Here is a 17,248-nt window from a genome sequence, read left to right as displayed (position 1 = left end):
CCCAACTGCAGAGAAAACCAATTCATTAGAAGACTTCTGAGGAAGAATTCAGTTTTATTACTCTTTAAGCCCCTGGCTAATTGTAAAAAGAAAGAAAAAGGAAAGTTAGATACATTGCGTGTTCTTATATTTAATCTGATGAAATGCGCTATGGCCTGAGAGCTCTTCAGAGTACGGAACAGGCCTTACACGACGAATAAAAACGCTACTGCTTAGTCAAGGGATGTTTTACCCGCCGTCTGCGCTGAACATCCTAAATAAGAAAAAGATACCAAGTGTGCTCCCTACAAAAAGCTGCTACTTTATGACGTTTTGTGATGCCTTGTGGCTGCAGCTTTTAAATTTGCGGTCCATTAGAAACTTCAGAGCATATTCTCTGCTTTTTGTGCAGATCACAATATTTTTGATGTTAGGTTTGGGGGTTTTGTAGCACCAGATTGTGAAAGCTTTATTCTCAGGGGTGTAAAAACCTCTTGCCTGGAGACAGGGTGAAGTCAGTGGGTTTCCCCCTAAAAGAAATAACAGCATAGGTGTGTAAGATACTCATAGTCTAGCTCTTAGCGTCTAGAAATGGGCCCCAATTGTACGTATGTCACAATATGATTGTAATTTTAAAAAGCGTGGAAACTTAACTGTTAGGTGTGTATGAATATATATGATTTAATTGATTTGTGTGTGTGTGTGCATATATATACACATATACCTGCAGATTTTATGTATAGGTGTATTCATACAATAATATTATGAATTAATTAATTCCAAATTAAATTTGGTTAAACCATGTTTATCTGTGCGTACCCTGGATTGCCTGAATGGATTTGTTTGAAGTCTGGGAGTATGTAGTTTTCCAGTTCCAGAAGGCAAAACCAAAAAAAACAACCCCAAAACCCAGTTAACTTTCAAAGCTGCTGGTTTTGCACGTTGCCAGGACAGTCCAACGTCTGAAAGGGAATTTTAGGGATTCTGGAAGCAATGGCGCGTTCCCAAACTGTGCAGTTTCACTGGGTGGCAGTAGTAGCAGGGAAAACTCTTTCTGGCAAGGACTCCAAGGCTGTGGGACGAGATCTCTCTTTGTGCTGCCTAAAGACAAATTCACAAAGAGGTTTTGTTCTGATTCTTGACCAGCAAAATGCAAAACTCATCCTGGCTCTGGAGGTGGTCTCGATCAGTTACCGTCATCCACTTCTGAGGCTGGGTTTGCATTTACAGCGTGCTCAGGTTGGGGCACAAGTCAGTGGAAGCAGCTTAGTCCCCAGCACTCCACATTATTAAAGTCGTCTGCATAATTAGCTGTGATGTGCCAGAGCAGTAAGGAAAAGTACTGGGCCAAATCAATATTAAGGCTGAGCTGTCTCTTGCCCTAAGGGAAACACAAGAGTGTGAAGAAATGATTAACTGCTGGGCTGATGCCATTTGTCTATTTGAGCAGCTAAATGAATTGAATAACAGAAGCATGGCCTGACAGTACAGGCTTGCCCAGTGGCATTTAACTTATCAAAGGACTTAAAGCTCTATTGACATTTACCAAGACAAATGATGAATAACATCGGCTGAGATTTTCAGAGAGGTTATACGTCCAAATGTCCCTGGAGCTCAGTGAAGAGGAACGCTATCATTATCATTATCCAGACTTTATTAAACTCTGGGGCTCAAAAGGTGGATTTTTCCGTTCCGATTTCTGATAATGGTATTTCTGTGTTAACTGTTGCGTGTCTTGCAAAATGCACCTTTGTAGGTTCCTCCCCTCTATGTTGATGTTAATCCTGATTACCAGGATCCTCTTTCACCCTCCTCATGAGAAAGAGGAACCGGCTGCTTCTGCCTCCTTCCCCTGGTGCTGTGCTCTGCTGCATCTGAGAGCTGTGCTGACTCCAGAACCTGCAGTGCACGGCAAAGTTACAGTCTTGGGCTTTACCTAGTGGCGAATCAGGCAAAAAAAGAAAGCCCATCTTTCTTGTAGAAACTTCTTGAGCGGGGGGCATTTTTAGCTTCTCCTCAAATCGTACAGAGAAAGCAAAAGCGGCCCATGCGCCACTCTAAGGATAATCTGCTCCTCAGGGACCCTGAATTTACGGGGTCTTCTCCATCCCCTTTGCAGGAAATTTCTGATGATCAAAAAGGTGCCTGGAAAAAGCAGGTATGACAGAGTAGGCAGAAAGGACAGTTTAATCTAGTCTATATAAAGGTTAATGCCACGGGACATCATTATGGTCTCCTACTGCCTCAAAGAAACACCGTCCAAGCAGTTGCAAACCACTGCCAGCTGCAACGCAGCACCAAAGCTGAGATGACGTGGTTCTGGAAGGGACCTGTCTAGACCTTGTGTCTAGACACAGTTTATGAACAGTTGATGTCTTTTCTTTACTTCTTTTTCTTCCTGCCAGTCCCAGCATGCTGTGGAGAGGAGACGGCGTGGAAGAAATGGCTTAGCTTCTGATTGCTTTCATAGTCTTTGTATGTTAACCTGCCGCCGAAAAAAACCCAACAAAAAAACCCCAGCAAATGGTGCCAAGTGACCAGTCAGTGATGTGAATGGGAATAAGTTAGATGAAGTGGGACTATCCTGTGACAAAGTATGCTTCTAGGACTGCAAAAGCTTCCTCTCTGACTTTATTTAAAGTCCAGGTTCATAGGAAGAGGCCTTAGTACAAAAAACTTTTTTTTTTCTTTAATAAGAATGCTAAAACCAAGATGTACAGATATGCTTTTACCAGCAGTGGCGTTACTTGAAAACACGTCTTAACTGCAGCATTTGAAAAGAATCCGTCACCAAGTTCCCTTAAATAACACCCCACCCTTCACGTTGTGGTTTTCCCTGCAAGGAGAGCCAATGCCTCTGGACCTGATCCGAATTGCACTCTTGTAAATGGAAAAACCAAAGTGAGCTTTGGATCAGTTCCTATAGGAGCTGGACACGAGACGGGGCTTTACATTCCCGTGCTTCCTAGATAAATTGTTTCAGACTGAAGAGTGCTCTAGCATTAGATATTCTGGCAGGCAGAAGTTCAAATATGGCAAAGCAACGTATTTTCATCTTTAGATAAAAGTGTTTAAAAAATTGCAAGTGGGAAACAATGAGGTTCTCATTCCTTCTAAGGCTTTCGGAGAACTCTGCTGGCCAGAAACTTTTCGACTGTAATATTATGAAAATTACGTATTAGCAATTTCTATTTCTATCCTATTTGAAAAGAGTCTCAGCTTTGTTCACGCTGAGCTGTTTGCTTTCTCAAGCAAACCCAAAGTTTTTCTCACTGATCAGCCTGGGACAGAGCAGGGACTGAACTCAGACTTTCCCAAATCACAGGGTCTTGTTCTCACTGAACACTGCTGACCATCAGCAGCAGGCGCCGAATATCACTGCGTCGCTGGGTCAAGGCTTTTCGCGTTTCCACTGTTAGCCTGAAGACAATGGTAATGCTTTACCTCTCGCTTTTCCTGAGAATAAATCACATTTGAAGCATTCACGTCCTGCACTGGTAGTAAAATATCAACTCTGCAAGGTGTAATATGCTGAATTTTCTTTCAGATATTTTTGGGAAGGACAGAAAATTTTTGATGTATAGTTTTGTTTCTCGTCTGTGATTTCTTTGTTGGTGTTTGAGCCTAGATAGGAAGAATCTGCATCGAAAACTGTATGAAATTCCGTGGTGTGAACATCACCTACAAGTTACTGTCCCCCAGCATAAGCTGCTATCCTGTCAGCATACTTCAAGGCCGAGAAGACAAATGGGGAAGCCTCTATGTGAACGATTCCTCTGTGCTACGCAGACCCGAATGCAAGGAAATACAATACACTATTCAAGCTACAGACAAGCAGAGCAGGAAACATTCCAAAACCCTCCTCACTATTGTATTGGAAGGCACTCGTAAGTACCCGACTCAATTAGAACTATTTGCTATTTACACGAGTTATGTTAGGTGATGCATTAGTAGGGTATCTATAAACTGATGGCATTAACAATGAAAACAGGTCTGAGATACAAGATACGGATCGCAAATTTTGCGTTTTGAGTCCTGAATCGGACCTGCCTGTAGCAGATACTTGTTTGAAGAATTAGTGCACAGAAAGGTGGTGTATCATACGCAATTCCTAATGACATTTGATTTAGAAGAATCTTTCGTGTGTGTGTGACCTTTATTTTGTATTTCACATATTCCTATGGAAGAAAAAATAAATGCCTCTCTGTGTGTGCGTCTGTATATATATATGAAACCACAAACCTCTGGCCTAAGTATATTTATTCAATCATCTTTCTCCCTATTTCTCACTCCAATTTTTCCTTTTTTTAAACAAAATTTTTTGCTTAACATTCAAGTAGCAATTGCATTGACTTCATTTTACTGACAAGGTCGTAAGGGCAGAATGTTAGAAATATTCCACAACAGCCACAGCAGAGGAGGATTACGCTGGAAACGTAATCGTTTCTCTCCAAACCATATCGCGCTTTGTACAGAACCTTACGATTCCACCTGACAGTTGCCTCCGTTCCCTTGTATCATATCACAACTCCGATGCCAAGAGCCGAAGGGGTTGAGGGAGAAGAAACAAAAGCCTGCAGTGGACTTTTCTTTTTGCAAGAGCCTTGTGCTGTCTGAAATGACACATTCCTAGCTGTTGCTCTTTGGGCTTACTACTGCATTAGCCCAAGTACTGAGTGTTTTCCCTTAAATAAAAGTTTTGTATGAAGCAATAAGTACTTATGGTCCCCGTTTTTCTCTTATCAGTATGTTAGCACATTTCTACAGTTCCAGGCGTTGACGGTGTGCTATCAAGCTAAGATAACCATGCCATCGTGTTTGTCTTTTATTTCACGGAAGAGAAACACGGGGACTTTTCTTTAATTGTTATCGAAGTTCGCTGATAGTTGGGTCAGTCAGCGTTCAGGCTTTCTCGCCTTTCTTCATCTTTCTTTCCTTCCTGTCTTCCCCTAAGACTGGAGTTTTCCTTCTGATTTGAGCTGACTTGCTTGTGTGTTCATCTCCCCTGACCTGCACTGACAGCAAACGATCTTCCACTTCCCAACAGTTTCAAAAAAAGAGGAGGACTGCCCTGACTCCTGTGCTGTGAGTAAGCACCACGCTGAATGTGAAGAGTGTGGTGGCCTGGGAGTGCTAACAGGAAGGTGCCAGTGGAGACAGGGGAGTGGAAAAGGTACGTTTCTGTTGTGGGAATAGTCATAATTTGACTTCCGGAGATATAAACTGATTTATCCTGGCTGGACAACACGGTGTAGCAAACTACACAGAAGCTGGGGCTAAAAAAATTAGTCATAATACCCAAATGAAACATGCGCTAGGAAGGAAAATGAGGAGAAGTTGGAATGGTCATTCTTGATCTTGTCCCCGGTGATGTTGAACACGATATGTAAAACACCAGGTAGTGAACTGGGTTTGCAGCGGTGTAACTGGAACGGGTGACTTATGGCTCGCAAGATAATCTCTGCGACCGTGAGTTGAGTTTGGAACATACCAACGAGCCTCTGAGCGGGTATGCCCCAGCAGGCAGACAGCGAGCACAGAAGCTGTGGCTCCGTTGTCTCTGTTTTCTGTGGTCTGTAGCACAGATCTGACGGGTGACGGTACTCTCGACTCTTCCAGAACAATGCTTCTGTGCCGATGCCTTATTCCTTCAAACAGCACGAGTATCACACATTCTCTTTGACTACATGTAACCTTCAAAGTCAAGTTTGTGTGAAATTGTATAGAGACAGCCTTAGTTGTGAAAGCTACTCTTCAGTCTCAAAATGGTCAACTAGCTCTTTTTCAAGTAATGCTCACGGTAACTGCAAGTGACGTGCCCAGAGGGCTGTCAAAAGCAGAAAACATAGTGAAAAATCTATTTCTTCCAGTTGCTTTTAGCTGTTGTCTTGCCCGTTACTTTAGCAGATGGTATTCATGTTCATAGATGGTTTATTTTAAAAAGAAAAGTAACCTGTGCTTTGGTCTGTCAACGTGCGCTGAGAAGATGCGATACGCTTTCCTTCAAAGCCTCGCGGTACTCGTGCAGCTGTCCGTTTCTGTGTTAACAGGGATCACCACAAACTACTCCACGTGCACCCCGAGCATCAAGACTTGTCCGGATGGCACCTGTGATGTGGTTGAGAGCAGAGATCCGGCTGTGTGCCCCCAAGACTGCACAAGTACGGAAACGTTTTAGGATGGGCTTTTCTGTGTCACCGCTGATCGCTGTTCAAGTGCCACTTTCTTGATCCCAGATACCTTTACAAGCTCAACATATTTAGCGTCTCTGCATCGTCACACCTGCGTTTGAATCGTACAAGAGAGTTAAGGTTGCGGGGACGAATCTTGTTCTTTTTAAAGCCGGTCAGCCAGCACCTATTGGCTGACAGCGATGGAAAGATAAGGTTTTCTCAGTAATTCTCATTCTGCTCCCCCTGCTAATTTGCAGGTAGTGTTTTTCAGTGGAGGTATTTGCTGAAAGAGGTATACGTTTTAGGCAAGTTAACGCCCTACTTCCAAACTTTAGCACAATATGATAGAAACCATGCCTATGTGAACTCCAGTTTAAATAAGTAAGAAGAAGCAAATTTCAATTTAAAAGAAACGTGCTTACAGGGGATCATGTGGGGAAATGCACCTGGCCTTATTTGACAGGTGACCATCAAAATGATCCAGTGCCTCATCTATTTGAAGATACAGGCAGAGATTCATATGAACAGCATTTACGAAGGAAGAATTGAAATGCATTTGTGTTTTTTCTCGAACACATCTTTCTGCATTCCACTCCTATACCTGCTCATACCTTCAAGTTCACAATCGCCCTGAAGATACAAAGGTTAGAAAACCAGTGTATCGCACTTGAGCAATTTCAGTCTTCTATGAGAAGATAATTTTTAAGTGGATCTTTTTATCTATCAGTATCTAATTCAGGAATAAAGGCAGATGTTTCTTGAATAATTCTTCTGGCTCTGACATTGTATACTCCAAGTTTACATTTTAAAATGGAGTCTTAGAGGAACTAGCATTTTCTTACAGGCTAGGCCTTATGTTCATCTATAAAATGAATGAATAAAGAGGCACCTTTGTATTTCTTACATGCAAGAATGTGATTGCGTATTGTAAATGACTTCTATCGCAAAGATAGTTATTTCATTAGCGTGCATAAAAACAATCCTTAAAGCGGCAGAAATGCTTGACGTGAATGCAAGTAGCTTCTCTAATCATCTGAAAAGAATTCTTTATTGGTAATAACTGCAATCAGTTGTCATTCTAAAAGTGGAAATATTTCCGCCAGAGGCTGCAATGCTAAAACATGCAACGTGCAACATATGCAGCATCAGATGTTTTGCTCAACAGAAGCCTGAAAGAAATACTGTCTTACTAGATAATAGAAGCAGGCAAGTAAGACAAGCTTTCCAGATGTTATGTATGCCTTTTTAATGCCCGAGTTGGATAATTTTATACATGGTCTGACACAATTCAGAACCGGGGCTGGTGCCCAAAAGCAGTATATTTACAAAGAAATGAGTGTGCTTTGGGAGCTCAGAGGTGCAGGAGGAGTATATTATATCCGCTTTTACTGGCAGAGGACGTTTCTTTGGGAGTGGCAAGCAATAAATAGAAAGCCCCAGATGCGTTAAGATGAAGGATATTCTTTAAGTACAGACAGTTGCTAAAACACTTATTTTTATAATTCATCTATCATTATGATGGCTATGTACTTGAGTCCCGAAACTGCTTTCTCACACTAACACTATGAATATTACATTCAAGGGCACTCGGCTGAAACAACTGGTGCTGTGGCTGTGCCTATCAAATAGAGGCATTTGCATTCTAAGCAATTGCATTCTAAGCAAGAGGCTTTCTTGTAGTAAGTAACTGCTTCAGGGCTGGTTGTAGCGTGTGAATCTGGCTAAACATTTGTAAATGACTGATCTTTGTAGGTTCCTCTGGCTTTCTCATAATGGAAAAAAAATACAGTGCTTAGGCTTCTACCTTGCTGTGGATGTCTCTGTTCTCAGCGGTGGTTGGACGTCGTCTTTGGTTTTGTCCAACAACCGGTGGTTTTGCTTTCTGAATTTCTGGAGTTTTCTACGTGGTGTGTGGGATAGGGCCACGGTTTTTCCTTTTTCCAAATGATCTTGAAGCAGGGAAAGCTCTTTCCCACCGCAGGGCAATGGAAACAGCTGATGATTTAAAACAGGAGCATGTGAAACACCACACAATTCAGAACAATACTGATAATTCTTGGAATTTCCCTACCAGCGAGGCACTGGTGAAAAACACATTTTTGGGTCTCTGGAATAGATATAGGAAGCTGCATGTTTCCAGTGCACACCTGCAGTGAAAATGTTCTCCTCCTTTCCCTGCTGTGTAAAAACCCTTTGTCTTCAAATCCCTCGCTCAAGAACAGTTTGGATAGGACCTGCTCATTCCCTGCTTCCCCCTTCTACCAGGTCCTCAAACATAGGCAGATACAGACGAATACGTATGACTTCTCTGAGGCCAATGGAAGCTTTATTTCATCACCTCTTCACAGTAGAGAAAGTTGGCTGGTGGGGAGGGATAATCAAGAATTTTTGGGAACACCCATGCTTCTTCATACAACAAGTGTCAGCTCAGAGAGCAATGACTCAGCACAGTCTCTTCCAAAATTAACCAGCTGAGCTGCGGATAATTTAGTAGGTGTGGCCTCTCTAGAAAGATGGTCAAAATCTGTCTACTTTGCTTAAATACTCAAGTCCCTGTTTCACTTCTTGGAAAAAAGGATGTTTGCCTTTATGTTGCCAGAAAATACCCTCTTCCTCAATTCGTGTCACACATCCAAAGAAATGTAAAAGAAACGGTCATTCACTCTACTATCGACTTAGATGGGATGCAGGAAAATGAGTTGAAATAAAAAGATGACTATGTTGAAAAAAACTTGTTCATGTTTTGAATCCCTTTGTGGTTTAGGTGATTTTTCTGAAAGGCAGCTGAACTCACAGAACTTGGTTGGTTTCTGTCTATACAATGCTGTTTGTGATTAAAGGCAGTTTGTAGATGAAAAATGTCACAACGAATGGTCGCTTTTATAATATATGCGGGGAAAAAAGTTACTTGGAAATACAGTTGCAATTACCCTGCATGAAGAACTCCTGCTTGAAATCAAGAGTAGTTCTGTATGAGTTGCTGCACTGTTTTCCGAATATTAAACAATGCATTTTTAGATAACAAAAGGTTCGTTTTTTATCACTTACACTTGGCGCTTACTCTTAGTGCTTTCACTAGACTATCCCATGGCATTTCACAGACGTGACTAAATATCGTTATCTCCACTGACAATAGAACAAATGATATCTAGAACAGCATGCTGATTTTTCCAAGGTAAGAGGAAATTGGCATCAGAACCAAGAACGGAACTCAAGTCTGTAGACCGCTGGTCTATAACACTGGACTGTACATCATCTCACGCGTAAAAAAAATACCTAAGGCAATGGTGGAGAGAAACTACAATACGTAGACTAGAGAAGATATTTTAGGGAGAATTCTAAAATGTTAGATGAGCTCACTGATACAGAACCGTAGTGCTTTACGAGGAAACCGAGTCAGGACAGCCATGAGATGATCATTTGAGGTAGATGTTTGGCATTAAATAATGGGATTCTATATAAGGTTTTAAGGGGTATGTGAAACTAGGAAAGTATCCCAACTATGCAATGCAAAGAGAACTATTATATTTTTATTATGGAGAAATTTTAAGCCAGAGTCTTCCATAATGGGTATAACTGCTGATCAGGCTAATATTCAAGCAGTCCAAGGTCCTCTCATTTCAGGATCTCGGCAATTTCAGAATTTAGCCTCTCCCCTAATTCCCAGGAATCCCTGTCTTTATCGCTGCACTGTGCTGCCCTGTCAAATTCCAGATGCATACTAGGAAAAACCCATGGAAAACTTCGAGGCTTCCCCCACCCCCCCCACCCCCCCCTTTGACTACATGTGAGAATCTTAGCTTGTGTCTGTATTTGATTAGGTGGAAACATTATTGGTGGTCATGGGAAAGGCATTGGAAATCTTGGAATTAAGTCAGGACATGGGATTTGTTACTGCTTCCCAAGACAGAACTGTTACTGTGAGAAAGACGATATCAAGGGTAAGTCTAAACATTATCTGCTGTTCTCATATTAATCTTTTCCTCTGTTGGTATCTACCATCTGTATATACACAATGATCTAAACTTGTGGGCATGTTAATAAGCAATATCTTTGGTCAGAGACTGCTGATATAACACTAATTAAGAACTGGCACCTTGACTTCTACTATGGAGCCCGAAAATCTCCAGAGGGGGTTATTTCTATCCTTGGCTAAAGATTCTTTTTTATCCATTACTACATGACAGACAGGTTGGTCGTCCTTTGATTTCCAGCAGCATTTGGGTTTCAGTGAGACTCACCTGATATTTGCAAAGACAGCGAGGAGAATTAGAATAACAACTTCTATTACTTTCAAGTAAATCCAGCCTCCTAATAATTTCTGAAAATCTCGGCTTCGGAATGTCAGAGATAGCCAGCACCCATCATGTTAGGAGGAGGAGGAGCGGATTACTTTTTTCATTGATCTTTGTTTAAACCAAAAAGCTCTACACAGTTGTTTGAAAAAGATTGATGAGGATTAAATACTGTTAGGGGTTTTTTTCCAAAAAATCATTTTTATTATTGCTAATAATAAATATAACACAAAATATTTTGTATCTTTAAAACTGAATTGTTTGGAATATATCTCAATTTACTCTTTAGATGTTCTACAGGCATAAGAAGAAAAAGAGGAAGCATAAAGCTTCTTGCTTTTGCTCCCCCCCCCTTTTTTTTTTTAAAATTCTAGAAAGATGATGTGCTGTTTCCACTTATTTCCGGGGTACAGGTTGCAGATGTAGCTAAGTTAACTACATATCTGAAGTCAGGGTTGTCTGATGAACAACAGTGCAAGGACTGTATTTTGGACCTCCTGGTTTCTTCTGGAAGCAACTCCATAGGAATGCTGTCTAGGGGCACACAGGCTTAAAGAAACTTAGTTTCCAAAGTAAGACACTAGAAGTGCTTCTGCAAAAGGGGAAGTAGTAAATGGGGAGGGAAAAATGCATATCGCTTTACTACGGTTGCCCCGTTAGGCAATGTTTTCAGCAATAATTATTTTGTTAAATACAAAGCAGAAATATTCTGTCTCCTTATAATCTAAAAAGTTGAAGGGAAATATTCTTTAATGTCTAACAATTGACATAATGAATTAAATTCAAGTCACATTTGAAGGAGATTTTATTTGATGGGTTGAATGGCTCTAACATAAACTGTTGTCCACAAGCAAAATTCAGTCATATATCTCCGGAGTGATAAGTGGTAGCAGAAGATCGATATACGGTAGGCTGGGTCTTAAAGAAGAGTGTCAGAAGTAGCCTACGTCTATAAAGATAAGGAATATGGGGTCAAGCTACCTGTCCTTACATTTACACGGGCAGTTAGGCAAACAATTACCTGCTGGTGTCCAAAATAAAAAAAAGAATTGGTAGGTGCAGCGGGCATGTTTGCAAATTCACAAATTGCATTGAGAATTAGCTACTAGGTTTTCCTCTAGGTTTTTAAATGATTTTGAGTTCTGTTTCTGTCACACCTGTGTGTGTGTCATGTGCACTGCCAAATCGGAAGTAGGAGACAACAAGCAAAGTTCTAAGAAGCTCTTCTTGGTCCACAGAGCAACTATGCGATGACGTGTGCAAGACTGTGATAGCAGGAGCAGTGCTGCTGTCCTTCATCATCTCCGTGCTGCTTTCTTCCTACTTCATCCATCGTTACCACAAGAATTCTCCAAAGCCACCTATCGCCTCCGCAGAAATGACGTTCCGGCGCCCAGCCCAGTCCTACCCCATCAGTTATTCTTCCACTAACGTCCGCCGGCCTTCTTTAGATTCCATGGAGAACCAGGTGTCTGTAGACACCTTTAAAATACCAGTAAGCCTGACGTCGTTTTGCGTGCTCTTTTTCTACGTTTTTCTGGTTCCTAAAGAATGTTGTTTATGCACGCAGAAAATGTTACGGAAATGCAATCTATTCATAGAAATATCCAACTCAAAGAACTAGAACAGAAATCACATGTAAAGATATTTAATGAGTAATTGGATAAACCATATGTTCTTCTATTTTTGTTACGTTTTAATATAATGTAGCACCTTAGGCCTAATTTGAGCCAATGTTTTTTTTGAAATGTAACTCTACATTTGACAGTAGCGTGGTTTTACTTTGTCCAATTAAATACTAATAATCAGTAGGTTTGTAGTCTCTGTGATGAGCCACGGTATCACAACAAGGGTAAGTTTAAAACAGAACAGACTGTAGGCGTCAGTTGGAGTGTGCGTTTTACCCACATTTTAAGGATTTTTGCCCAGTCCCACTATCATACCTTTAATGCAGATTTTTCTGTGTTGAATCACATACTATCCAGGACGCCTGCCAGCTGGTGCGTTTTCATGGACCGACACGGGAGAGAAACACTGCCACTTTATATGACGTATGTGGCAACATCAAACCTATTTGGGTGTTTGATACTGAGGTCTTCACAGACCTTGTGCTCTGTTTGCTTTAATTTCTTGTCTGGTTTGTACACCTGTCGTCATTTTGCAACTGTAAGGCTTAATAACACTGATTTCATAAGAGGAGGCTTGTTGTCTCTGACGAACTCTTAAGGGAAAGCCTTATTCTGTGAGTAAAACGGATTTACTTCTCTGTGAAGTCCGAGGTCACGTAGTCATAGTTATTCTGAAAGCGAGCATTTATCCTGTATCACTTCATGTTTCGTTTGTATCCGATTTCCCAGACCTGTGAATATAATCGATTGTCCAGAGACTACATGTACAGCCTGTTTTGAAGTAGGTGATTTCAAGGTAATGGAAAAACACTTCCAAAATACCGAGAGATTCAGAAGCTTTTATAGGAATGCATTGATACTGATAAAAAGAGCCACAAGCATTGTACACTAACGCGTACCTGTTCCTGAAGGATGTTTTCTCCTATTGAACGTTAATGCTTTGGGTGCAGCTAGCCGCTCCTTTTCTCGCTTCATCTTATAGGGTTCCTTTTCTCTCCCGCAGGAAGATCCAAAGTGGGAATTCCCTCGGAAGAACCTGGTTCTGGGCAAGACTCTTGGAGAAGGAGAATTTGGAAAGGTCGTCAAGGCGACAGCATTCCGACTCAAGGGGAGAGCTGGCTATACCACCGTGGCAGTGAAAATGCTAAAAGGTACGTTCACACCTGGGTCTGAAATGATTTGAAAACCATCTGTTGTAACCTCTGAATGGATTTTAAGAGGGGCTAGCATGAAAGTAAAAGGTCAGCTAAACCCAACCATTGCCACGTTTTTTCCAGCATTCTTTTACATTCTGACAGATTTCTTGCTTTAGGAGTTAGCATCACATTGATCCAAAGAAGTAATTTCCACAAATTCTAATTCGTGATGTGCAAGGAGCCTCTGACTTAACATAGCAAATGTATTTAATTTTGTTTGGCACTGATGGAAATATTGCAAGGGCTTGTTAAAGCTTTCTGGATATTTTTTTCCCCTCTACCCAGTTTTCTTTGACAAAGCTTTTTAAATAAAACATGTTATAATCGTGTCAAGAGACATAATAGACTTTTCTGATTGAGAATTCCATCTGCTTTTCTACTTTCTGATCTGCTTTTCAATTACTAGGAGCTCTGCCAAACTGGCCTGAACAGCCCAGTGCTGTCTCCTGGTGTCTTGAGTTTTCCCTAAGACTTTAAAGCTGGGGAAAAAAAGTATGCCTAGATAACGTTGAGATGATAACGCGAGACCTTGAGCTCTTGTCCCATCTCTGTTCAGTAGTTTTGAGCCCCAAATATACCTGCTTCTTTTCCATACAGAAAAAGGAATGGTACTGAAGGAAAAACATGAAAAAATTCATAGTTTTGCTTGGTCTCCGAAGTGGAAAGTCTCCAGTATTACTGTACATTTCAGGTGGAAGCTGTTGTAATGCATGGCTTTTGCCACCTTTGCAGTTAGATATATCTGAGTTTAGATTTTACGTATCTAATGTCTGAGCCTGGTTTCTAATTAGGGCTTCACTAGACATGCAGTGATAGTGAAGGTGGTCAGTGGAAACGCTCAAACCAGTTCCTTCAGAAGGCCATTTATTCACCCCAGCCTGAAAGATGAAATAGGTATGAAAAGGAAATTGTGTCCTTCTCTACCGTCTTGTGTGCTAATTCATATGTGCCTGTAGTCCCTACATATCAGGCACCTAGGAATATACAAGACAAAGAGGGGAAACAACCTTCAGAAAGGCTTACGGATGCAAGAAGGTTCCTTTAGCTGGGCCGCTAGCTTTAGCTGAATGACCTCAACCATTCGCTGCCGCTTATAAGTAAAAACATGTAATTACAGGAAAATGTTATTCTACTTATTACCATTTCTATTACATGCAAGGTTAGTTGGGTTTTTATAAAACAACAAAAAACAAACAAAAAAAACCTAAAACAAAAAACCCACCACCTCATCTGCTGCTTGAGAGCAAAGATGCTGCACATCCCATCATTTGACCAAAGAAACGAATGCATTATGAAGCGCATGCCTGCACTGCAAGAGGTGCGGTGGGGAATAGGTCATATGGAGGAAATCTGGGAACTAAGTCTTTTCAGAAGTGAAGACTGGTTAACCATTAGTTATAACGCTCAAGTAATGACCTGCATATCATTATCGATAGAATACTCTTTGTAATTGTTTCATTTCATATTTATTTGTGCACTTAATGTCACTGATTTTCTAGCACATTTTCATCAACAACGTGCGACTGAGTTAAGATTCCAAGACGTAGTGGTTAAAAGTGTTGCTTTTACTTGCAGATAGTTTAACATTCAGCTTTCCCTAGCTATTATGAAGGAAAGAATTGGCAGAATTGATAATGCGAAGGAGTAACCCTTTATTTTAAGCACCTTATTTTAATAAATTGATCTGACATTTACAGTAATACTTCAGGCTCTAATGAATCCCTTTGTAATGTAAATTACATTGCAGGTAGTCACCTGAAATTCCATTTTCCAACTTGACTGTGGAGAACATTTGTCATTCTGCAGATACGTATCTGTTGTTACCGGTTTAGCTTTACTGTTAACGCGTGACGACTCAAGTATAAGAAACACTGCATTGATCCACAGTGGTCTTTATAACGCTGTCAGGAAGTATAAAGGACGGTTATTTTGGATCAGGCCAACATCGCCCAATTCTTTCCCTGTAACAGCTGCAAAGGGGGTAATTCGCCCAAGTACTAGGGGCTCTACGCCGCCTGATTTTTAAAAGGGAATGGTATGGGTACCAGCATGCGAAGGGAGAAAGCCTCCCGCTGATTGCATAAAACCCATCTCCTGCCTGAGCTGTGCAGATGGGCACAACCTGTGGTTAAGAACAGACCAGGGTAGGACTCTCCCGACTTTTGTCAGCTTGGCGTTACGTACTGGGGAGGGAACAAGGAGCAGTAAGTAATTAGCTGAGCCAGAATAGTCTTGGAGCTATGGATGAGGTTTAAAGGAAGGGAGGGATAATTTTTTCAGCCCGTTATTACCACTTTTCTCATATGAATTGAATCTGACCTCCTGCATGATACGAATGCCCCGATTACAATAAAATTGGAGAGGAAAACACCAAATGTAAATAGACGTTATCCACAATTTGTAAAAACAAGGGGCATAAAGCTTCAGAGCTAATTGTCTCCATTTGTGCACTATCAAAGGTTGTTTTTCCAGCAGACAAACAGGCACGGTACGTGGGGAACTTTGTTCTGTTCTTGCACGTGCTACACAGTTCCAGAGCTAGAAAAACAGGGCTTTCTCACAGGCATTAAGTTGATGTTGTTCATTTTTGTTTTACATAAATGCATATTTTTTGTAGCCCCTATCAGTAGTGAGAGGCCATCTGATCTTGCACTCCCTGGGGTAGAAGACTCTGAAATCTGAGTGGAGGTTCAGACTATAATATAATATATGGCAGATACAAACATATAGTAGAACAGAATAAAAAATGATCGCGACCAGGGCAAACTATTAGCACAGGTATTTTAAATGGATATGCAAATAAATCCTTTGGTGCCTACAGCCTTTATGGAAAAACATAAGGTACAGTACCAAAGATCAGAAGCGGAGCTTGTTTTTTATTGGCCTTAAGTAAAGGTGACAGCGTACTTGTCAGCTGCCCAGTAATAACACTCTGTAGGAACTATCCAGGGAGGGTCTGTGTGTCAGAGAGATGAAGGATGAGGTAGAAAAAGGGTTATCCCTGACCTACGGTGTCTTTATGACTAGAGATCTCCTTCAAGCCCCAGTGCGTTCAAAGAGGAAGTTTGTTAGAAGAATTCTGCCAAAACAAAATGCTTCAAAGGCTAAGAAAGCCTCTAGGGGCTATACATCGTCATATGACTTCCACTGACATCTGCGAAGTCTGCATACATGTCTCCCAGTAAAATCGATCTGAACTGTACGGTTAGCTTCTGAACTCTAAATCTGGATGTGTGCTGCAAGTGTAACCCAGTAGATTAGTGGATTTTTATTTCGTCAGAAAATGTATTTAGGAGGAGGAGGGCTGTATCATGGAAATTAACTGGGCGAGTCTTTTTTGGTTTGATCAACATAAAACGTTGGCTTTCATATGCTTGTGAAGCTGCGATTGCACTGGTGCGCCCCAAAAAGTTGCTTTAGAACACTAGAAAAGGTCTGTAATAATTTCATGGCATCTGCAGGGCATTACAGGCTCTGGTCCTGATTCTTGGCCGACCTACTCTTTCTGCAGTCATTTGTATCAGGGCAGAGCGACGATGATAGCAGGTTGCCAAGCCAGAACAGCAGCAGTCCCATTCACTTGGTTCTGATATGAATGACTGCAGGACAGTGGAGACGGGGAAATTTCCCTCCTGTGGGGAGGTACGGAGTTTTCCGACCTCTTGCTAATTCCAGGAGAAATGGTTGATCTCGTACCTCGGACGGTACGTAGAGAACTCTTGAGTAATGCTTTCCTAACCGCAACTGTGTGTTTGGACGCTTTCTGCAGAAAATGCTTCCCAGAGTGAGCTGCGAGATCTGCTTTCAGAGTTCAACCTTTTGAAACAGGTGAACCATCCTCACGTCATCAAACTTTATGGAGCCTGCAGTCAAGATGGTAAATATTAGAAGCTTGTTATTAAGATGAAAAGGTCAAGCAAGGGAATAAAGAGCAGTTTGTTGATGGGTTTGGACCACTGCTTAATAATTGCTGAGCA

General features: G+C 41.3%; 1 protein-coding gene across 1 annotated transcript in view; it reads left to right on the top strand.

Annotated features, from left to right (window-relative positions):
• The window catches only part of RET (ret proto-oncogene), an 83,191-nt gene that overhangs the window by 49,525 nt on the left and 16,418 nt on the right, over nucleotides 1–17,248 (top strand). Inside the window, exons 8-14 of the mRNA XM_009332703.1 lie at nucleotides 3,608–3,866; nucleotides 5,027–5,152; nucleotides 6,030–6,140; nucleotides 9,974–10,093; nucleotides 11,686–11,942; nucleotides 13,079–13,226; nucleotides 17,041–17,148. Of these exons, the coding sequence (XP_009330978.1) occupies nucleotides 3,608–3,866; nucleotides 5,027–5,152; nucleotides 6,030–6,140; nucleotides 9,974–10,093; nucleotides 11,686–11,942; nucleotides 13,079–13,226; nucleotides 17,041–17,148 (1,129 nt within the window). The remainder of the gene's footprint in view (nucleotides 1–3,607; nucleotides 3,867–5,026; nucleotides 5,153–6,029; nucleotides 6,141–9,973; nucleotides 10,094–11,685; nucleotides 11,943–13,078; nucleotides 13,227–17,040; nucleotides 17,149–17,248) is intronic.

This window comes from Pygoscelis adeliae, unplaced genomic scaffold (assembly GCF_000699105.1).
Source record: "Pygoscelis adeliae isolate BGI_AS28 unplaced genomic scaffold, ASM69910v1 Scaffold269, whole genome shotgun sequence".
Lineage (NCBI taxonomy): Eukaryota > Metazoa > Chordata > Aves > Sphenisciformes > Spheniscidae > Pygoscelis > Pygoscelis adeliae.
The sequence above is the reverse complement of the archived record's forward strand: the minus strand, read 5'-3'. Positions and strand labels throughout refer to the sequence as shown.